Below are 23,445 nucleotides of genomic sequence, written 5' to 3' on the forward strand. Positions count from 1 at the left end.
CAGAATCCACAGTCAGAGTGCTGGCTCTGAGCCCCCTACCAAGGGGAACCCCTGAGCAATCAGGGATGTCCTACCGTTGAAGCCGTCCTGGTCCAGGTCCCCCAGGGGGGCGATGGAGCTGCCGAAGCGCGCGAAGATCTCGAAGCCGTTCAGCTTGGAGGTCTGGAACCCTCCAGAGGATCTCTGCAGGCAAATGGACACTTGGCCAACCTCCTGAAGCTTCCCATCTGAGCCTCGGTCCATAAAAAGGGGGGCTCCAATAAACAGATCTGTAAAACTGGGCCAAAGAAGGAAAAGGTTCTTCAGTGGCAGCATAAAAACTCATTCTTTTAAGCATCTGATTAACTCAGCACTGAAGTCAATACTAAGATCCAAATTAACTGCCTTTAAATTTCCACTGAAGGCAAATATTTATTGACAGAGTAAGCACAAATATACAAGAATTTAATGCACTTCAAGTATGTGAATGCACATGTGTTGACGCAGATAAATACAAAAACAAAACTGCATTTGTTAAAACAAAGCAAGAGTGTTGTGCAGATATGTGTTAAACCAAAAATGAAGACAGAAATTTAGATTGTGGAAAAGACTTTTTAAAAAAAAGTATCTTTTTTTTTTCTTTCCAGAAACAAGTTGGGTGGCAGTGGTGAGAGGAGGGCACTTACTTGTCCCCATCGATGTCTGTGGCAGCCACTGAATACCCAAAATAGGCAGCCATCTGAAAAACAAAATATTCAAACCAAACTTGTCAGTTGTAGTGATACAAACACAAACAAGCTTACACAAACCTGTATGGAAAAGACCTTTACACAAATCTGTATAGAAAATACCTCAAGGAGATGATAATATCCACCACAACATTTTTTTGGTCTCCTTTCTCCTTGTATTTTCCTTTCTGTTTCTTACTCACAAAGTAAATGAATCAGTTCCCTTCTCCATTCTCCCCTTTCATGACCCAGTTCTCTCTCCCAACGCTCAAAATAGGCAGCATTTCCTTTATTTAAAAATTAAGATTGGAATTCCTAGAGACTATATAAAATTTTGCTTTGGCAATTAAGCCAATAACACAGAGAGTATCATATTATCTAGTCCCCTAAATACTGTCTCAACATAGGAACAGCCTCCAGGTCACCCACTACACTCAGTCAAGCTACACACCTGCTCTCCAGTGAAGTTGTACATAGAAGACATGTTCTTCCCATTGTAAATGGACACCTGCACATGAAGGAACACACATTAGAGCATACCAACAATATTCACCTTTTACACTTATTTTAAAGTTTGATGTTTCAAATTTCCTACCATTCCCAGAGTTCTCGCTGCTCTCGGGACTCCTGATACAAAGTCTGGAACATAAAGCAAGACACAGGTAACATTCAGGTCCCAAAGCACAGAGCAGCTCATTCCTAGTGCCTGATGCATTTTCCTGTGCACTGTATCACTTATTTGAAATATCTGCCCAGCCTATTAATATGATTTTAAGTGAAGCAAGGGGTCTTACCTTCTATGCCATCACCATTGAAGTCTCCGACAGCCACCGAGTAACCTGAACAGACAAGAAGAGACTTTAAAAACCTCCTCAAACCTTTCATCTCTCTTCATACTCTTCACAGGTCTCTGTGCACAGTCCTCCCTTCTTCTTCTTAAAATGCAATGGAATAAATATTATCTCAAAGCAGCTTAGACTATGAACAGCTCCAGGAATTTGAGACCAGAACGTGAAAATTTTAAAATTGTCATCCTGGGAACTGCCCTGGTCTATCCTTGTTTTCTTCTGAACCTGGTTAGACATCTATGAAGCTAAATTATGATGGCCCACTCCTCTATGGGACCCTCTTCATGGTTTTTCTTCCCAAACATAATTATTTTCCATTTTTATTTTGTTCTGGTAGATTATTTAGAAATAGCTGCTTTTCAAAAAAAACCAGGTATGTGACTACCTTCTCACATAAAAATCACACCTTGGCCATTCCCATATTCAGCCTGAATCACAGAGCATGAAAAATCATGGAAATACATCCATTTATTTGGTCATCAGGTGCTTTTTCAGTCAAGCCTGTGGCAAGATAACTAAGGTTCCATCATATATAAATTACTGCATTTTCAAGTATGTTGCTCTTCAGTTATCTGTCCAATGTTGAGCTAATAGTGCTGTGATTTAAACTGAAATATGAACAGAGCTAGGGAGTTTTCCAGTTACACCTGGGTGTTCCTGTTTCCCACTACTCACCCAAGTAGCTGTCATCAAAAGCAGCACTGGCAGGCCTGGTTGCCAGCTGGTTATCATACTTGGTGCTGTAGACCTTGGAGTCGTATTTGGCCACAATCTCCGTCACTCGATCAGAAATAAGCTGGCCTAAAGAGAAAGAAAACAGCTCAAAACCACAAACAGAAGGTGTGATCTCAGCCAGTAAAGTTACAGGACTCATTTACAGGATGCTGCCTTCTAAAGCAACAACTCTTCCACAATACTGCAGCAGCACCAGGAAGGGTATAAGTGGAACTTTGCATCCTACCTCAAAAAAATGTATGCACATATTGACAAAGAAAAGCTCTCACTGAAAATAGAAGCTACTCCTACATATAAGGCAGGACTTAAATGGGAATGCTCAGTTATCATATGCTGATGGTATCACAGAACTGAGTCATTGCTCCTAAACCCCATAACACAAGAGCTTATTTTGGCAGACAGGAGGCCGAGAAGATGACCACAAATGAGGAGAGCACAGTGCATTCCCACATCCTCCATTCTCACTTCACTAGCCACTAGGTGGTGACTGCATTACGTTCTTTGCTCTGAGTTTAAAATAAAACTTGAATCATCACAAAAAAATTCTCAGAATAACACTTAACTTCACATACATATTCAAACATATAACGAAGCGTAGGGAAAACTACTCCTCCAGCACCTCAGAACATGGAAGAAAAGTTTAGGATGAAAAATCTAGTTTTTAGGAGTACAGTATTGTCTTCTATTCAGAGCCAAGATTGTTCTTTTCTGGAAGCAGTATGAGAGAATAAGGTTGTTTTGGCAGATGAGGGCTCATTTCAGCCAAAAAAGAATAGAGGAGCATAATCTATATTGTATTGCAGCTGCAGTTTTAGCTTCAATCATTCCATTCTGCTCAGAATTTAAAGCACAGGACTGGAACAAGCCTCCTGTGCTGCTGCATCTACGTGTAGGCTGGCTTGATGCAGAAAGTCTATTAATAAACATTGGTATTTACATTAAAAGCAGGCAGCAGAGTGTGGCAGCCTTGTCCTGATTGCAGCAGCTCCCTCTTTTGAGTGGAGAACTGTAGCTAAAGGCTGAAGGATCCTGCAAATACTGACCATGTCCACATTTGCAAAGTGTACAGGTAATGCTCTGGGCAAGCAGTGCAGGGAGAGGCAGAACGTGCCCCGTGGCACAAACCAACTGATACCAACACAAAACATCTCTGCTGTCAGAGGAAAATAATGCAGTTCTCTTTGGAGGGGACATTTCCCCTTGAAAATAATGCAGTTCTCTTTGGAGGGGACATTTCCCCTCGAAAATGCACTCTTTGTAGGTGTATGTCAGAAATTACAAAGCGTGTCAATTTTGAAGCAAAATATCCTAAAGGAAAACTCATCCTGCTGATGGAAACAAATCCTGCCTTCCTGGGAAAATGCCTTTAAAATAATCGTGGAGTTATTTAAAAGACAAAGGACATCTACACAACTATTAGTTCGGATTTAATCTGTGGTTGTCCTGCTTATTCAGGAGATATTCTGAAGGATGAAGGAACATATTTCTGTTAGTTTTCTTACTGACAAAGACTCTGACAGTGTTTGGAAGAGTGTGGATAAAAATGACTAAGAGAACAAAAAGAAAAATCAGAGATCAGCTTCTCTGTGACTTCAATCATATATCTCACCTTGCCAGTAAAAACTTCCAGGTCCTCCAAGCAGCACCCTGTCTCCCTTGGAGGGGAAGGGGAGAAAAAACAAAAAGACAGAAACAAAAATTAAAAACACGTTAAGCACATCTAAAAATCAAGAGAATATGTGCTATGTTTATGGGAAGTAATGCCATGCATCTACATCACTGTAGCTTCACTGACCCCTCCCACATTTTATTTTGTGAAGGAGTGATTAATTACAAATGTGTCTTGTAAAGTGTTAAGATAACAAACTATCTGCCTTCAGTGACTTGTGGCTCTCTTTCATCCACTTAAAATTCTAGGCAGAATTCTGCTTTTGTTATGATAGATCCTTCTTCCCACATAAATCTAAGGCAACAGGAATACAGTTAGGAGAAAAACTTAGGACTGCTACATGACAATCATAACATGTTTTTAGGTCAGCACCCAAAACTAGTTTCATCTTCTGCCTCTGCCACTTTTCTTAACTTATGATTAGAAAAGTTTAACTCAGAATAACTGTGATCTAATTCCCCCATTCCACACTCCTTGGTACAACTGCAATCCACAAACCATTTTGTGAAACTTTAACCACATTAGCTATCCCAGTGTTGGGAACTTGCTCTGTAAGTATTGGATTAGGCCACAGGCTTTGCTGAATAATTAAAGCACTTATTCAGATTTTAATCCTAAAAAGTCTCATATTCACCACTCAGAAAAATCTAGGTCAGAGATTTGGAGATACCTCAGAGCCAGGTTTGCCCACTCAGTGAGGGTTTGGAGTTAGAGCCCGAGGTTGATTTTAACCGGGGCTGGAGTCTGCACAGTAGCCCTGAGGGGTGTGTGTAAAACAATTCAAACACTTACAGTCCTATCCTGCATTATTCAGTCTCCTCTGCAGGAAAAACAAGAGTGGTCTTGGGCAAAGAGTGAAGGGACATGACCTAATCATAAGATGTGAATTACCCAAAAAAGAGTCACATCACAAGTAGGACTTGCATGTCCAGTCTTGACATGTCCAGACTGTACAATTTCACTGTACAACATGAAAACTACAGTAAGTTCTCAGATCTGTGCACAGTGTTATTGTCCTTGGATTTAAGAAGTAATCATGAATTTAAAAAAAAAAAAAAGAAAAAAAGAAGAACTCTAAAAGGCAGGGAGAACACGAAAGGAGAAGAAAGTGCACTTCTGCTGGCTTATGAGAAAAACAAACACGACTCAGGAGAACATTGTTTACCTAACTTCCCTAAGTTATTATTCCTGAAGAAGTAACACTACTGTGCACCAATCCCTCCCAAAAATCCTGACTACTGCAGCTGATTCCACCTGAAGAGCAGCTCCAGCAGAGCTGCATGGCGGGAAGCTGGAAAAGCAGATTATTTGCCCGGGACATGATTCCTACAGGAGGTGAAAGTGTGCTGCTGTGAAAACAGAGGGAGAAACAGGTTTAGAACAGCTGCTTGAGTGGTTTGAAGCTATTTTTGTTCTATTTACAAATTTTGTTTGGTTGTGGGGTTTTTACATTTGGCTTCATAATAGCTGTGCTTGTCAGTGCTCTGCATCAGGGGTGTTTTGTCTGCTGACCCACAGGAACTGAGAAAGAACCACATACCTTTGTAAAGTCAATACTAAATCCACCTTGACAAAATCCCTGCCCATCTGCATCAATAGTTGCTGACAAAAAAAAAAAAAAGGATAGAAAAGAAAGAGGAGAAAAATAAATAAGTATTATCAGTATTAGATCAGATGATTCTGTGGATGCTTTTCTTCCTAAGTAAACTTTCTCTCCTGAACTTGAACCTTGGAATACTTTACTCCTAAATCAGTATTTTGTCTTTATCAACAATTCACAACCAAATGCTGTAACAAATTCAGGGCTGGCTACCTGTAACACTAAAATGTGTTCTAGCCTATCACAGTCAAAGTGAACAGCAACTCCATGTTCCTTTTTTCATTTCATCTTCAAAATTTAGGGGGAAAAATATTTGCAATTTATATTCAGGAAATAAGGTATATGGAAAACAGGGAACAAACTTTTCTTCTGGTATGGAATAAGAATCTGAATTGGCTTCAAACAAAAAGTGCACACCTGGGTGAAAAAAAATCTCTCTCTACTGAGACTCATCCCAGCAAGAATTGTTATGACTGAGTTAATCTTAGGATTATACAGCTCCAGAGTAGAAATGCTGAGACCCCTTTATCTGAAAGTGTGACTGCTGAACCAGCACGATTTAGTTTAATATATGCTTATTTAACTTCTTGTTATGTTGGACCACACTGGATTTTATTCCTGCTGTTAAAAAATTACTTTCAGCAAATAAAAAGACAATTCTAGCTTCAACATTCAACTTTTAGACTTCTGTGTTTTAAAAAAGGCTCTAAGCCTCTGAATAATCTACCAACCCAACTAGAAGACATGGATGCAAAGCACTTGGAAAAGAAGACTCAAAATGTTCAACAGTTAATATAATTAAAACAGTGCATCACTACCTGTGTATGTGTACACACAGGTCAGAACCTACTTGTGCAAAACCTTGTCTTCTAAAATGAGCTTGCACTTTAAAGTACTTGAATGACAGTATAATCCTTGAGCTTCATAAAATTTTAGAGTTGGTCTTTGAAAAAGCACTTGCTGTATAATTTTTCTTGAATGATTAATACAGAACTGGTCCCTAAGAAACCAAAAGTCCTCAATTCCAATGACACTTGGATTTAGGATGTTCCCCCTAGAAGAAAGCAAGGTCTGCACCCTGAACACCAGCTGGAGGAGGATTCAGATGTCTGGGTCTATCTTAGGTTTTGTTCTAATTGCTACATGTGGAAGGGGGCAATAACTCTAAAATTTAAAGTGTACATGAAATATAACACAAGAATTCCAAACAGAAAAGCAACACAGGTGCTCTGTACTTACTTGACCTGCAAGGAGCATATTCCACAAATTTTGACCCAGCAAGCAGGTAACAAGTTCCTACAGGCTCTCTCTCTTGTTTTGTTTCAGTTCTCCAGTGGTACAATGGGGCACAGGCCTAGGGAAGAACACAAAGCAATGAGGAAACAAACTCCTTTTCCAGATGCAGTAGGGTGTAGAATTCCAATTTTCTACAGAAGAGCAACCAAAAAAAAAAAAAAATTTGGCAGATGTACCATGTGTTATTAGAGGAGATTTATACTATCAGCACTAGGGGCAGCAGTATCACCAGTTTGTGCTTTGTAAATAGATAATTTACATCAGGAATTTCAGAGATAATATTTTGTAGAGAGTTCATCAAGAATCTATAACACATTCTAACTTCATCAAACTAAGTCTACTACATTCCTTAACACATGACAAAAGTGCTACAGCCTTTGTTTATAAAGAGTTAAGCAAAGCCTAGCTAAGAAATCCTGAAAAAAAAACAAGTCATGCTGATTAGTGTGATTTTGTTTAAATTCTAAATTATCTTTTCACATTTTTTTCCACTACAATATCTCTGTACTGAGGCACCGAAAGGGCACCAAAAACCCACCAGAATTTTATCATTTTGGGATCTCACAGAGGCTCCAAACCACTGATGAGACTTAAATTCCAGCGGATCATCGGGAGCAAAATCTCTGTTACCTACAAAGAAAATAAAAAAGAAGCATGATTTCAAAGGAAACCACACAGTAAAAAGGAAAAAGAAAAACAAAACAAAACAAACAACCAAACCCTAAGTCATTGTTTTTGACACATAGAGTGAAAATCAGAAAGCATTAGCATTGGAGGATATCACCCTTTGATGGAAAAAGGTTTTATCAAGGATGTATCATTCTTTTTTATGTCTAGGGCCAAATGCAGCCATTTTTACATGTGAAATGTAAAATGCAATGCGTGAAATGTAAAATTAGGGCAATGCTGGTTTGTTGCAAGAGCAGAAAGTTTAAAGAGTGTTTCAGAGCAACACAGTAAATACCTCATACTTGAGACAACATTTGACTTCCAAGCAGATGACAGCACTGCTCCAGCAGTGCCAAAGCCCAGTCAGGACTAACACTTCTAGAAGAAATATTGCCCCAATGGAATCATGTGAGCTCTGCCTTTGGCTGGAACAGGGACTGAGATTCTTCCCCTATTCCGGTGAAGACATCTCGACTCTGGATGTCATTGCAGTGCACAGAGCACAGCAACTTGAATCATTTAGTGTTTCTTGTGTACTTTCATCAGAAAACTGATGGCAGCTTTGCCAGCCTGATGAGAAAATGGATGTAACGCTTTGAAAAACATATCTTAAAAGTCCCTTAAATCACAGGTTTCCAGAGCCTGAAGCTACAGGAACAGATGAGATCAACAGCCACACACCACTCCCAGATTGCCAGGGGGATCCCCAGACCCAAGCCCATTATGAATCAGAGACCTGTGACCACTTGAATCCAAATTTCCTTGCTTGTTTTACACCTTGTAAAGAATGTTTTGTCTCCAGAGATTGTGTTACTTCCTTTAGGAAAACCCCGTGAGAAAGACAAAAGAGATTCTAATCCGCCAACTCAGCCAAAACAAGCAAATATCTGGACTATTTTTGCTCTCAGGTTAGAACCAGGCAGAAACCACTGCCAAGAGTGTTGCAACCAGAGAACTATTGTGTTTTTTTTTTCTAATTTCATCAAAGGTGATTAAAAACTCCACTTCCCTCTGTCGCCCTCCACTCTTATTGGACTGATGTTAAAGACACGGAGGGTGTGATGGATTAGCACATCTGCACAGATTTCTGCACCTTCAACATTTACACTCTCACCCTTGCACAGACCAAAATGTAGTTTGAAGACTTGCATGTCACATTCTCAAGGTACAGAAAACCAAAAGCGGATCAAGATGTTTTCCAAAAAGGGAACTGTCTTCAGCACACCCAAATCCTGGTGTTTCATCACCCTTTTTTTCCCATTCCTCCAGCCCTCCTAAGAAAACATTCTGCTGGAGGAGAGTCCAACCCTGCCTGGGGAGGGAAGCAGTGCTAACCTGCTGGGGAGAACCATATCCTTTTTGGCAGCATCAGGGATTTAAAAATGGTTAATTCATCTTGTAACCACACCCAAGGTTACGTAGCCCTGAAAAGACAGATTTGGCTTCTGCCCTCTACTCCTCCAGCTCTTCTTGGATACAAAAAGATCTCTCGGTTTCACTTGCCAAACAAAGCTTTAAATAATGTAAAATTTGGGAATAATTACAGAGGGATATTTTATGCTTTTTCCTACTGTTGCATACTTATACAACACTATTTATCTATGACAAAAATGAAAGTTGGTGTAGTAGTTCTACGTGTAAAGCAGAATCCCACTGTCCCAGGCACTATAAAAGTGTTTAGCATGTCAGCTTCCCATTTAAATTTAAAGGCAGCAAGTAGAAGGTCATGTTGCAGTAGCAGCCATTTGGCATTATCAGCAATGTGATTTTATCATAGATGTTCAGGAAATTAGTTCCTTCCACTTTCAGCTGAACACATCGCCAGGAAGCAATAATAAAAATGAAAATAAACATTGAAATTATAATTAAAGAAAGAAGACAAGAGTACTGGTTACTGGTGCCCTCTGCCCATAGTCTGTGTTGATTACTCTGAAGAAGAGGGGAACCAGCAGATTAACCAGCAGGTGCTGCCAAAACATCCCCTCTGTGCCTTTTTCCTGTGCTTCCTGAGTGTCCAGGACAGCAGCTTTAACAACCTGTCTCTCCCTTAGCCTTTAGGGGTCAAAAATATTTCTCTACAGCACTGAAAGAGCCCTGATTCAGCTGGAAATTGAGGATAATGTTCGAAACCTCTGGGCTTTGAGCTACAGTCAGAAGCTGGCACATAAAAAAAACCAAAATCTCCAAACCAAAAAGCAAATTAACACGACCACAAAGCTGATTACGTGCCAAATGCACTTTATGTTCCAAGTGTCATGGCTTCAGAAGCTAGCACCATAATTTCTGAATGGCTAAATAACAAATTTGGAATTCTTATGCTTGGAAAGCCCCTCCACACCCCCTGGTAAAATGTGTTCCATCGGGCAATTTGGCTAAATGGGTTTTATTTATTTATAGCACACAACTATCGGAAAAATATTTTGCCAACATCTCAGTCAAATTGTCCAATGTCAGTGCATATGCACACATCAAATCAACATGTGCTTCAAGGTTAAGATGCCTTACATTGACTTTATCTTGTTTTCAAAGCCTCTTTGGGTTCTGTAAAGCTAAATGGGGAAGGGGGGGTCTTAGGGAGAGGGCCTTGTAATTGGCTGGAAAGTGCATTAGGACATAAAAAAAATAGATCAGGTAGAAAGTATTGACATTGGAAACATTGACAGATGTCTCAGATAAAAAAAATCACACACTTTAAATACAGTCCAAATCTGATGTCATCTCTCCATTAAAGAAGAAAAGTAGCCTTTATTTACCTAGACTTGTTCAAAGTTCTCCCCAGGAAGAACAGTGTAAAAAGATTATAAGCTTTTCCCTCAGGTCCAGAAGAGAAACTGATTTTCTGAGGAAATCTGGAAAACACCTCTTTGTCAAAAATCCCCTTGATTTAAACAAGAATGGACTGAGAAAAATAAACATAAAAACATTTAAATGTGAGCCCGCACTGAAGCAAACCACAGTTAAGTAAGGTAGTTTAGCTGCACCATAAAGTAGGACACCTTTCACTAGGCCAGGGTGCTCAGAGCTCCATCCAGCCTGGCCTTGAAAAGGCCTTTAAAAAGGCATTCAAACAAATAGATCTAGGCAAGACAAACTATGTTCTGACTAGATTTATTCAAGAAAACATTCAGAGTTTTTATACAATGCTATTTGTCAAGACTAAAATGCAGCCACTGCGGGAACTTCTCCTGGATGGGTCATTAATTCCAGGATTATGTCATTTGACCAGAGGGTATTATTTCCTATCTTTAAAGGCAGCTTCTGCTGTGGTTTTTCCTTTGCTCCTTCTCATGGTAGTAGGCATCATATGATGATTTTTACATGACTCTTTCATTAGGGAAAAAGGGCTGACATGTCAAGCCAACAGTGCTGTGTCTCACAAAGTAGTTTCCAGGTGGGGTGATGGGGTAGTCAAGGCAGGAACAGATTTTTTTTTTTTCCTTCAAAAAAATAGATGTGTTGCTGCTGATGGACCAATAGAACATTTTCATTTTACTGCACTACGTAGGGTTTAAATTTATAAATGAAAATTCGTGTGGAGAGATGCTGGGTAGAAACTGCAGAAAAGAAAAGAAAAAAATAGTCTTACCCATCTTCCAAATATAATTAAAAGATCAAAAGTTTTTTCAGTGCTGGGTTTCTTTTAGCTATCAGCTTTGGACAGCTGGCACCTTCTTTTCCCAAGGTAAATGTTATCAGTTACAGAAACAATGGAGTTACTACAAAATGCCTCTGTTGTGTAAGTGGATCGAGTTGTAACTTGCAGCCCGCCTGCCTGTTTTTATGGTAATGACAAGCTCAGCTAAAACACTTGCCCCTGATCTTTTGTGCAGGACTTAACTGAGATAATTACGAGTCAAGAGGCACTGAACTGATGAAACCTGGCTCAGTGTCATCATACTAATAATACTTAAGAAGTTGTAAAACGCAAGTAGTCACCTAATTCACGGAATTCAGGTTAAAATAAACCTCTTTGTAACTATGCCAATTCAAAGCAAACGGTGTCGACACTTCTAGGTAAAAGGAAACTACGTAGCCAGTCAAAAGAAAAAGCCCCACTCTCACAATATGAGAACTTTATGCGGTACATAAAGTACCTTCCATCCCAAACCTCAGTAAACGCAGCAGGAGCCAGTGCGTTTTTATATATCTTTACTAGAAACTCCCCGTGCTTCCAGACAGCTGATGGTTTAGCAACCTGGGTTTAGCAAGCGCTTTGTGATGACTCAGGGAGAAAACAGACCTTCCCACAACTCCCCTTCCCTCTTCTGAGGAAAGAACCCTGCATTTTTTCCCCGGGCGGTGTTGGAAGAGAAGCGTCTTTTCCCTTGCCTAATATAAGTAAGCCGCCTTTTTTTTTTCCAACTAGTCATACCACTGAGATCCAGCCACCCACAGACAGAGCCAAGAGTATTCATGCAGGAGTCTACCTAATCACAAAAGCATGAGCATTTCTCCGCTGTCAGCTCTAACAACTCGGAGGAGGTTTGATACGTTCTGCCGCCCTCTTTTGCATTCATACCAGCTCCCAGATCCCTTTATCCAGCACACCCGATAAGGATAGCAACCAAACTTCAATGGGACTGAGGCAATGGCAGATTTTAGCAAGATAAAAAGCAATCCACTTCAGCACAGATGAATGAATGGTCTTCACAAGATTTATCGCTTTGTTGTTGGCCAAATTGATAGCCTTGGAGATTGAAATCACACTGATACCAGTAAAACAACCAGCTAAAAATAAAAAGCACTTTGCTAAAGCAAGTTGTTTTCACTCATCCCACTCTTCCTCATTCCATAAGTGGAGACGATGGAGTTAGGAACAACCAAAATCTCCACAAGGCAATTGTAAGCTCGTGGCACCCGCTCCAGTCACAACTTCAACATCAGCAAGTCCAGTCACAACTTCAACATCAGCAAGTCTTAGGCTGAGCAATCCTACAGCTCAAAACTGCCCAAGGCAGTTAAAATACCCACTTCAAGCTAAATAGGTCACAGATAGATCCAGCCATGCCAAACTGGTGGTTTAGGCCTCCAAACAAAGCCTTCTATTGTTTAGAATCACCCACTTGGGGATAGAAAAAAGCCAAATGTGTAAACATAAGGAGGAATCAGGAGAGTTCTTTATAAACATTTTCCTTTTCGAAAGCCTCCTTCTCCTCCATCAGCACAGATCAAAACAACTAGTCTCCAAAGAATTTTATCCAAAAGCACTTAAGAACAAGCCATTTCCCTAAAACCACTCTGCTGTGTCAAAACACATGGGAAGGGGCAAGAGGAGGGACAGTACAATTGTCAGGGACAAAACTTTCTCCAGCCACAGGCCACACTGAATTCTTTTTCCAAAACAATAAAAACACACCGTATAGAGCTGAAAACGTTTGAGATGCTCCTAGTTTTTAGTATTCAACAGCTCCTGTTAAGTTTCCCCAGTCTTGAATTTTGAGATGTGCCACAGAGAACGAAAGCAGCAGGGAAAGCTTTCCCCAGGAGAAGGGAAGACCATCCAGCCGTGCCTCCATGGTTTACCAAACATCTCAGAAGAGCAAAACAATGCATTGTCTGAGCAAGCAAATCTTTCTGGGCTAAACACGAAATCTGCTGGAGAAATCTGCAATTCATTAGCATAGAAGTTCAAAGTTGTTTTATGAGCATATTTTCCTCTGTAACAGTTCGTAGAGCTGTCTGCATTTCATCATTCTGAACGCAGCAGCTCTTGAAACAGTCTCAGCACTGCACTCTCTGATGCTGGCACAAAGAGCTGTGTTTTCAAGCATCCTGTAATGCAGCAGGTACATTTCTCACTTGAAGTTTCCTTTTAAAAAAGCAGCAGGTGACAAAACAACTTTGTTATATTTTTATGAAAAGCCACGGGAACATGAAGAAATGCTATTTCTACTAACCCATTCTTGACTGATGAAGAGCTAGGACCCCAAAGATGAAAAGTGAAATAATATGAATAATTATGAAGATTGTTTCCCTTTGGAAAACAAGTACATAGGAAACTCTTTTGATTTACATTAATTTGCTACACGTGAGTACAGCCTGATTAACTCCAACTGGTTCCATGGGCCTGTGAAGAATTTTTCTGTTTGTTTGTTGGAATGGAAACTCAGGGTGATTCTGCTCTCTAAAATTCCATGGCCATATAATGGAGGTATTTATCTAGATGTCAGACAATCAGCTAAGTGCATCAACCCTGCCATTCCTTGCATGCCAAACTGTAAAGCACATTGGTAAAAACATAAAGATGACTTGTCGATTTTTTCCTAAAAAGCACATTTGACCACCCCTCTGCTCACTGGTTTTGTTGTCTGGCTCAGTGAACTTTTGATCCTCCTCTTGCACATAAAAAGACATGTTTAATTTTATACACAAAAAATGGACAGCTACGCAAATTAAGTTAAGCTCCTGAGAAACCTTTTAAATTCTCAAAAATCTTTTTCCTGAGCAAGATTACTGAAAACCTGTTGGTAATATTTGGTAGTACCTATGAAAACTGTGCTCTGCAGTCCATGAAGGCTGTGGAAGGACCCAAGGGAAGCGAGATTGATGTGTCTTTAAAAATGGTTTTGGACGTTTGTCTCAGAACTGATCAGAAACAGAAAATGGGCTGCTGTATGAAGTGAATTCCCGTTACAGTTCATCCACAAGAAGTGTGTTTTTCCTGGAAAAAGCTGTGAAGCAGCTGGCAGATGAAGCCACTGTTCAGCTTTCTAAGAGTGGAGCCACCTCTCCAGTCAGCCTTGCAGAAAGAGTAGTACAAGGGCTTGGCCAGCAATAAGAGCAGTTTTTTCACCAATTGCTTTCCCAGATACTTTCTTTTTGTCAAAATTCAGAACATTTTCCTATTTCTGTGGATTAAAACAAACAAAAAAAAGAAACTAAATTTTCTGTCACAAATTTATCTAGTGTGGAGAATGGATAAGAATGCATGAAGATAAATATTTACCCACCTTCAGCTATAACCCGTGATTTTTGGTATTTTGAATGTGAAATCTTTGCAAAGAAAGGGATTTATTACTATTGATTCTGCTTATGGGAATTATGAAGAACATGCCACCTTGAGTATATACAAATTTCCCCTCAGTGTTTGTCCTGAAAAAATGTGGCCTCCTACACATTCTGAAACTCTGAAAGTTAACTGAGAAAGAGGGGAAAAATCCCAAGGATTTTACATAATTATTCAATTGAAATTGTGGTAATGCTGCGGCAATTGTAGCAAGAAGTCAAGATACACAAGAACACAAAGAGCAGAAACAGAAACAAAATAAAAAAAAAAGTTTTCCAATCAGATTCTACCGAGGTTTGCAGGATAACCTGTTACAGTAACAGCAGTCCCGCCTCATAGCTCAGTTTGGCACCAGGAACAAGGAAGGTGTGCGTGGTGCTTGTGAGGAAGCTGGTTCTGGTGGTTGGGTCCTTTTTCAACCTTAATCTTTACGTGTTTCTAGGAGCAAAAGGCAGCCTGAAGCAGATGCCCAATCATAGAATTGAGATCATCAAGTCCAACCCTTGATCCAACCCCGCCGTGGTTCCCAGCCCATGGCACTGATGCCACATCCAGACTGTCCTTAAACACCTCCAGGGACGGAGAATCCACCACTTCCCTGGGCAGCCCATTCCAATGGCTGATTACCCTCTCTGGAAAGAAATTCTTTCTAATATCCAACCTAAACCTCCCCTGGCACAGTTTAAGACCAAGCCCTCTTGTCTTGCTGAGAGTTGCCTGGGAAAAGAGACCAACCCCCACCTGGCTACAACCTCCTGTCAGGGAGTTGTAGAGAGTGAGGAGGTCTCCCCTGAGCCTCCTCTTCTCCAGCCTCAACAGCCCCAGCTCCCTCAGCCTCTCCTCACAGGACTTGTGCTCCAGTCCCTTCACCAGCCTCGTTGCTCTTCTCTGGACCTGCTCCAGCTCCTCCATGTCCTTCCTGAACTGAGGGGCCCAGAACTGGACACAGCACTCCAGGGGTGGCCTCACAAGCTCTGAGTCCAGGGCAAGAATCACTTCCTTGGACCTGTTGGCCACACTGTTCCTGATCCAGGCCAGGATCCATTGGCCTTCTTGGCCACCTGGGCACACTCTGGCTCCTGTTCAGCTTCCTGTCAATCCAAACTCCCAGGTCCCTTCCTGCCTGGCTGCTCTCCAGCCACTCTGTCCCCAGCCTGTAGCGCTGCAGGGGGTTGTTGTGGCTAACAATACTTGGAAGCCTATTTTTAAAAAATATCCTCCCTTTCTGGCCACCTAGACACGAGCACGTGCAGCACAGCTCTAGACACCCCTGAATTTGAGAATATATTCTACCACACACGTCCACTGTGCAATTTTCACATAGTCATAACTACATTAAATCAAACCCAACTGATGTCAGTGCTCAAATGCTGAGAAGCCCCACAGCGAAGCATCTTTACATTTGGGAAGTGTTAATGTGTGATACAAACATTTTGCCTTCCAGAGCCACCATAGAGACCAGAATGCCAAAAGCAATTAGTATAATATGCACAGCAGCACACACAGACACACAGACAGAGTATTCTCCAGTGTACTGTTTTATGTGAGTGTAACCATTGTGCTGGGAGATCCCCCTTCCCATTTGAGAATTTTCCCTGCCCCTGGCAGCAGGAGGTTGGAACTAGACAATCTTTAAGGTCCTTTCCAACTCAAACCATTCTATGAAACATATTGCTTTTTCAACTGAGAAAATATGCTGTGTAGGAACAGTGAAAAAACAGTCTTTTTTTTTAGCCAGAGGTTTAAAAATTATAATATATGCTTTAATGTTGGGGTTTTGTTTATGTTACAGGTGAGGGGTGGGGGGGGAGAGCATGAGAAAGAGGGAAATAAATATATTTTCAGGATGAGAGCTACACAAGTTCCACTAAGGGACTCCTCCTGCCCAGTTCCATCCTGGCAGAGCTGAGTGGTCACCCACGGGAGGGAATAAACAAAGTAGTAAATTCCATACTACAGGAAGTATCAGCTTAATGACTTATCCCTTTCCTCCAGGGGAGCTGGGGTGAGGGCAAATGCAAGCAACAAGCAACCTAAGGGCTGGAACAACTCCTCCAAAGATTAACATCAAGCAGCTGGTACTTTCCCTCCTGGGCTAAGTAAGAGCTTTGGCATTTGCTCCCATAAATGACCACTCTGCTGTGCAAATACATTAAAGCCAAAAGCAAGAGTTAGAAAATAAAACCCAGTTCTGTGCAGTCACTGCTGTGCAGCTGAGCTCAGTGTGGCCTTTGTAGAGATGGGGAAGAGAAAAAGACCCATAAAGCTAGAGAAAAGCTTCAATAAAAACCAAGGAATGTTTAAGAAGAAGTAATACTAATACTGTTAGTATTAATAACAATATATAGAGAAAAAAACTTGCTTGCTGGACTGCTCTAAAACCCTACTCTCATATTTATTTGTGATACAACCACGAGACAAAGGGGACAAACATAAGGTCACACAGAACAAGCCTTGCTCTCTCCTCCATTACCACGTTCCCAGCACAGAACCATGGCCTTGCCCTGTGCTCACACACTGCCAGTAAGACACGGTGCCTTGGCCTGGTCCAGGATCTCCAGCTGTGCTACCTGGCAGAGGGGAGCAGGAGAAGGATAAGGGCATGACTTCTAGTAGTTATGGGGCATCCAGCTCCACATATGGGGTTTAGCATCGACAAGTGAATAGGGGAAAGTCATGAGTACAACCTATTTTCACAGGTCAGGTTTCCCACTAGCTGTAAAACAATCAGAAAAGAACTCTGAAGAAACATATCTAGGTAATGATGCAGAACCTGTGCTGCTTCTTCCATTAATAAAACAGCTAAATAATTGGGGGGAGGGAAATAAAAAATCTGCCTTGTATTGCAGTGCTAAGCAATACCTCTGGAGTTACAAATCATATTTGTAGTGATGGATGAACCTGAATTCTTGCAGAGGTCGCATTTAGTCATCGGCCAAAATCCCCTTTGCATCAGCACCACAAGTCAGTGGTCAAATCTTCCACTTCCTGCTTCCTCAAAGTGGATCCCGAGTGTTTCCCAGCCCCTGTTCCCTCCGGAGGCAGGGGCAGGCAGGAGTGGGGGTTTACACTGGGTGGGCAGTGACACTGTCACCAGAACGCAGGGGATCGACCATTGTCATTATGCACAGAGAAAAAGACATTTTTTTTGTCTCAGGGCATCTATTATTTTATGGTGCTGAAATACAATGCCCCTTTTCACCAGGAGAATAATTGACAAATGCATTATTTCCCCATCCGCTGCCTCAAAGCTGGAATGAGTCAAAGTAGGCCCGAAATAAATCCTCTCAAGCCCGTTATGACCTGCTATTTTTACTGTTAAATTTCAAGTGATTAACGTGCCTGGTACTTAAAGGCAAATGATGAGCAAAACACTGTTTGCCCACTAGCAAATACCTTAAACACAGACACACAGGAAAGCAGTACAGCCTCTGTGGCTGCCTACTCTGCCTGGCACATGTAAAAGCAAATAGTCACAGTATAAATATACAAATGTACTGCAATTCCCATTGGAAGATGCATCTACAACCTACCTGAGCAGCTCATCTTTCCCCACCAGAAGTTTTTTTTTTTGCTATAATATTAGTCGTGTTTAATAATTCGGGACAGCTAGATTCTTTCTTTAAAGAAAAAGAACCCAACCTCCTAGAATACAAACATGTTGTTTAACAATAAGCCCAAAGTGAAATAAACAAAACAACAAACAACAAATTAAAAGCAACTTTTCTGCCTGACACTGATCTGACAAAATGTCACACTTAGCAGCTTAGGAGAGATCTTCAGTAATGTGACAGAAATGTTCCTGCAGAGTGAACTAAAGAGACTGATGACAACTCGGGTTTTGTCTTTTGTACCACTTTCTTTTTCTTTCTTTTTGCAAGAGAACTGAATCTGAACACCAACAACATTTTGTGGCACACCTTGGCAATGGAATGGGAAGAAGAGCTTCTCCACTGCATTGTCAGGATTTGCAAAGCCTGCATCAAGCTAAGAGCCTTTAGACTGACAAGTCAAAACAGAGGCAGAGGCAAGAAGGAATTTTAACCAACCAGACATTAACAGCACAGGTGCCTCCTCTGCCCCACCACATGGGCCTTGCTAATCCACTCCCATGACACGGGAAGGTTTTTCCACTGGAAAACAGGATCCAACCCTGAGTGGCTGGAGCAGAAAAGCACACGCAGCGTGTTCTCACATGACCTGCCACAGCTTGTGGGAATCACTGGGTGCACCAGAGCATGAAGAGTGACTGAAATCTTTAATGTCCACATTGTTGCTGCTTGGCTTTTCTGGGCTTCAGAAAATGGGTGAGGAATGCCTCTGACCTGAGGCACCTGAGTGCTGCTATTATAGATGCCACAAATATTATGATGCTACATCTGAGGGGAAAAAAATTTAAAAAAAACAACATATTTTTCCACAGTTTTTAGTTTATGCTCCTGGTTTCAGATGAAACTTCTATTTCTGCCCATACCACCTTTGCTGATATTGAAAAGTATCTTTCCTCATATGCCATGTTCTTAATAGGCAAAAAAATCCCTCGGGGTTTATTGGGAATTAGGTTGCCAAATGTTTTAGGATTGCTGTAAAGTACAGAGGGGAAATAGAACTAGATTAAAACACAAGAACAACAATATTTGCTCACTCGGGCTTTCAGCACATACCAAGGACAACATAATTCCAAAAAAGAGAGTAGAGGAAAAGGGAAAAACAAACAGGCCTTGATGAGCTGCCAGTCAAAAAATGGCCTCATTAACACTGACCATGAAGAAACCCCCCATGAACCCGAATCCCTTCTGCTTCCCCACAGCAGCAGCAGAGCAGAGACACCCCATCCCCCCTCACAGTGACCCCCCAGGTTACCTGTGTCGTCAAATATGATGGGCTGGCAGTTCCTGTTGGAGTTCCAGTTACATTTGAGCACCTGCCCTCCTTCCACGATGTTCTGCTGGGTAGTGTTTGCTTTCGGAGCTCCCACCAGGAGATACGTCCTGCAGTAAAAAGAAGAAATAAGACAAAGGTTTCAACAACTAAGGCACGGGTGCTATCACTTTATGACACCTGAAGAGTTAATACAGCAAAAGCCTTGCCCGCTCAAATATAAATCTGACTAGAACTACTCTGAGTTTCAGAGAAATTCATGGGAGGTCTTAGGTCTTGGGTCCTTAAGCAGTGAAAAAAAACCCCAAAAACGTTTACCATAAAGAAGAGACAAATAAGATAGAGAAAATTAAATGGTCCTGTCCTACTTAAAATCATATCTAAAATTAAATAAAAACCTTTTATATTATTTTTTCCTTTTAAAAAAAACCCTATGTATGCAGCAGAACAGGAAACCGTGTACTTCTGTAATTTACAAAAGTCATCGGTTGACATAATTTCTGGTTAATTTTGTGTGTAAGGGTAGTTCGAGGAAGTCAGTCAAAAATGGAAGCGATGTATAAACAAAGCAGGAGCGCACTCTGAGCTCAGCATGTCCCCAATGTGATGAGTCAGCCTCCTGTGAGAGAGCGCTCTGGTAAAAACAGTCCCCAAGCACCCAAGCGACTGTCAGCCGCAGATTTGTATGTTAATGAGTCGTTACCGAAATTCATTACGCAGTCATCGTTTTCTTATTAGGATCTGCTGTGCTTTCCTACATCTCCGCTTGCACAGGCGGGTTCAGCGCACCCTGAGCGGGAACTGCGCCTGCACAGGTGGCAAAATACAGAAGTTGCAAAGCAAGAAACGGATCAAACGAGGTTCTTGGTGTCTTCTAAAATCTTCCAAGAACCCTAGGACGTCTGAGACGCACTTCACTCATCAGCACTTACTTGAGGAAGTCAATTTGAAGCATAAAGAAGTGCAGAGAAGACAAAATCAAATGCTTCCTTTCCTCAGAACCTGTCTGCTCCTTGCTACCGCTTAGAGTGCCTAAGAGGAGATTCAGCTTCCAAGAGCAAGTCTTATCAGGCACTATGGTTCTTTAGTTTTGAAATTGGTTTAGCTGAACAAGCTGCAGGACTGGTTGGAGACAATCTCTACAGGCAAGCAAATCCAGGCTTATCAAATTTGCTCTGGTTTCAGAGTCATCCCCAGGCTTGGAGATGGAAAGAGCTCCAAGCTCCTTTTGGTACAGACATGAGTTTGTGTTTCTTAACACGTAAATACCAGGCATAAACACGTAGCACCTCATCAAAGCTCAATTAATACAAAGACCAACACAAGCTACTAGTTTTCAACCTGTGTGAATTTTCAGAACCTTCAAAAATTTCCTGGCGTGGACCCTGATAGAAAATCCGGGCTCATTGGCAACCCATTTGTTTTCCTTAGTTGCCATTCATAGACTGTCTAGATTTCAATAACAGGAATTTGAAACACTTTAATCAACTTAAAATGTTCTCTCTGGGCTTAAAAATAAACACCATAATGCCAAATAATAAAAAAAATCAATTACTATAATTACAATCATTTAACAAGCTACCAAGCTTGCCTCCTGTTTTACTCTTGCACCACTAGCTTTTCAGAAGTCCCCCAAATGAAATGTATGTTTAAAGACTTAAATCTTTACCATTCTAATAATACATTTTAAATTTTTCTTAAGATAACCTTTGTGATGAAGTTTATTAATAAGATTAAAAACACAGGAATCATTATGGGACACAACAAAGCTTTAGTCACCTCATTTCCCAAAGTAAAAAAACCTGCATTTCTATCAGCATAGACCAAATAAGCAGATTTTGTGACTCCTGGAATAGAACTTCCATCCTGGACTTCTAAATATGCTTTAGTTTGGCATCCAGCAGGTCAAAATAGACTATGAAACAGCAGCTTGAGCATTCAAGAACTAGTAACATGCCTTTGTTGTCAGGCTAGTCAATCTTTTAGTCAAGCTTTAGCTTGACTAAACTCATATGATCTCTCATACTCAAGTAAAGAACAGGTGATAAAAATTCACCAAAGCAAAAAGAAAGGAATAGGAACCAACCAAGTGACACACATGATGCTCAATAAAACCCTGCATACAAGTATTTTTGGCCACTTCAGGAGGCAAAATATCAGTGTCCACGGGAATAAACTCAAAATTGAACACCACTGGAGTCTGTTCCCATAAAAGTTGCATAGCTACTTTGTTTCAACTAAGGGCTTAAGATAAAGTGCTTAGCTTAGCAAGTACAAACAAACTTTCAGTGACAACAAAAAAGCTGAGGAGAAAATTCCCTTACAAATACGCAGGAGTCTACCATGCTGCCTGAAAACCACACTGTTCTCTTTTACAGCAGTGCATTTTAAGGTCAATAGTTCTTATAAAAATAATGGAAAGCTTCCAAATAGTGATTTCATGGAGACCTGAGTCACATAATTCCTTATCAGAAAGCAAGTAAGAAAGTTTATTACGGGCATTTACCAGTCTCTTGATAACTCCGCAGCCACACATGCTGACTTAAAAATATGGGGAGGGACAAAAATAGAACCTTTTTTCTTTTAGTACGAAGACTTACAGGATTAAGATAGCACAGAAAGATGGTGCAACACGTGCAAGTTAAGACAGGACGGCTTCTAATATATGTAGGCATTAATGAAATGCAAACAAGGCTAGATGCTGTACTGCAAAAAGACTTGCTCAATACTTACAGGATTTGTTTATGAGCTAAAGATTAAGAGGGAGAGAGAGAATATCCCCTCAGCACGACAAAAGCCAGCAGCTTCTCCAGTTTTACAGCCCTTTCATAAGATGGGAAAGGAGTGTGTATAGGGAAAGTGGCAAAAGCTGGATGTTACTGCAGCCCCGCACTTGAGAACCAGAGCCTAAATTCATTCTGGCAACACGAGGATTCAAAGGTCTGAAACGCACCAGCTACTACACACTGCCTAATCTTTAACGTGAAACGGGAACATATGCAGGAAGCAGATGTGGAAGGTGCTTACATGGAACTTTTCCTTCCCCTCGCTGCCTCCTTAGCAGCTCAGTGACCCGCACAAACACCGCACAACCCAAACTCGCCACGAACGCAAAGCGCAGTCAAACGGCAGAACTCCTGAAATGCCACCTCAGGAAGCAAAATCCCAAACCTTCACCTTCCTACACAGTATTTACCATGACCATCATCTGCATGAGACCAGGCTACGCAGAGAATCCCGCAGCGCCGAAGCCCGGGACTGGGTCTGGCTCCCCGGGAAGGGGGTCTGGGCATCCAGAGCCGCCACGGGGAGGGAGGGATGCGGACTGGCCCCTGCTGGGCACGGCAGGGGACGGGGCGCGGCTCCATCCGAGCCCCGGGGAGGGCCTGAGCGAAGCATCCCAGCTCTCCCGGCCCGGCTGGACCAGCGGCACCGGGGCTGCTCCGGCCGCCGCATCGCCCTGCCCCATCCTCCGCCAGGACAACACCTCCCCGGCTCCGGCGCCGCCAGAGCGGCTCGGCGGGGGCAGGAACGGGACGGGCACTTACGAGGACGGGTCGGGAGCGAAGAAGTCCACGGCGAAGCCGAAGTAGCTGCCCGCCGGGCCCGAGTAGACGGCCGGGCGCTCCACGTCCAGGTTGAAGGCACCGGCCGGGCGCAGCGCGGCTCCCAGCAGGACCAGCAGGACGGGCATCGCCTCCAGCGGGAGCAGCATCACCCCCCGCCGCGCCATGGCCCGGCCCCGCTGCTCCGGGCGCGGCTCTGCCGGGACGGGACGGGACGCGCCGGCCCCGGGCCGAGGGGGGCGGAGGGGCCGCGTTTCCCGCGGCGGGGCGGGGACGGGAGGGAGCGCAGCCACTTCCCCTTTCGGCTCGGGACGGGCCGGCAGGAAGGAGAGGCGGCATCATGTGGTGCCGGGGGCGGGCCCTGCTCCGCTCCGCGCCCGGGCCGCCGCTCCTTCCGCCGGGAGCGCCGGGGGGGGGCACGGCCCTACCCGCACCGGGCTGGGCTACCCAGCCTCGTCCTGCAGGAGC

At 42.3% G+C, this 23,445-nt stretch overlaps 1 protein-coding gene across 1 annotated transcript in view; it reads right to left on the minus strand.

Moving 5' to 3' along the window:
* The window catches only part of ITGAV (integrin subunit alpha V), a 47,646-nt gene extending 24,463 nt beyond the window's left edge, over nt 1-23,183 (minus strand). The window contains exons 1-12 of the mRNA XM_027696486.1: nt 22,960-23,183; nt 19,394-19,521; nt 7,394-7,485; nt 6,799-6,913; nt 5,500-5,561; nt 3,900-3,945; nt 2,231-2,356; nt 1,502-1,546; nt 1,303-1,346; nt 1,159-1,215; nt 666-718; nt 75-277 (exon numbers count right to left, since the gene is read on the minus strand). Of these exons, the coding sequence (XP_027552287.1) occupies nt 75-277; nt 666-718; nt 1,159-1,215; nt 1,303-1,346; nt 1,502-1,546; nt 2,231-2,356; nt 3,900-3,945; nt 5,500-5,561; nt 6,799-6,913; nt 7,394-7,485; nt 19,394-19,521; nt 22,960-23,144 (1,156 nt within the window). The 5' untranslated portion in view covers nt 23,145-23,183. The remainder of the gene's footprint in view (nt 1-74; nt 278-665; nt 719-1,158; nt 1,216-1,302; nt 1,347-1,501; nt 1,547-2,230; nt 2,357-3,899; nt 3,946-5,499; nt 5,562-6,798; nt 6,914-7,393; nt 7,486-19,393; nt 19,522-22,959) is intronic.
* Nucleotides 23,184-23,445: the final 262 nt, after the last annotated feature.

The sequence above is a fragment of the Neopelma chrysocephalum genome, unplaced genomic scaffold (assembly GCF_003984885.1).
Source record: "Neopelma chrysocephalum unplaced genomic scaffold, ASM398488v2 Primary Assembly neopelma1_107, whole genome shotgun sequence".
NCBI classification, from domain to species: Eukaryota; Metazoa; Chordata; class Aves; order Passeriformes; family Pipridae; genus Neopelma; species Neopelma chrysocephalum.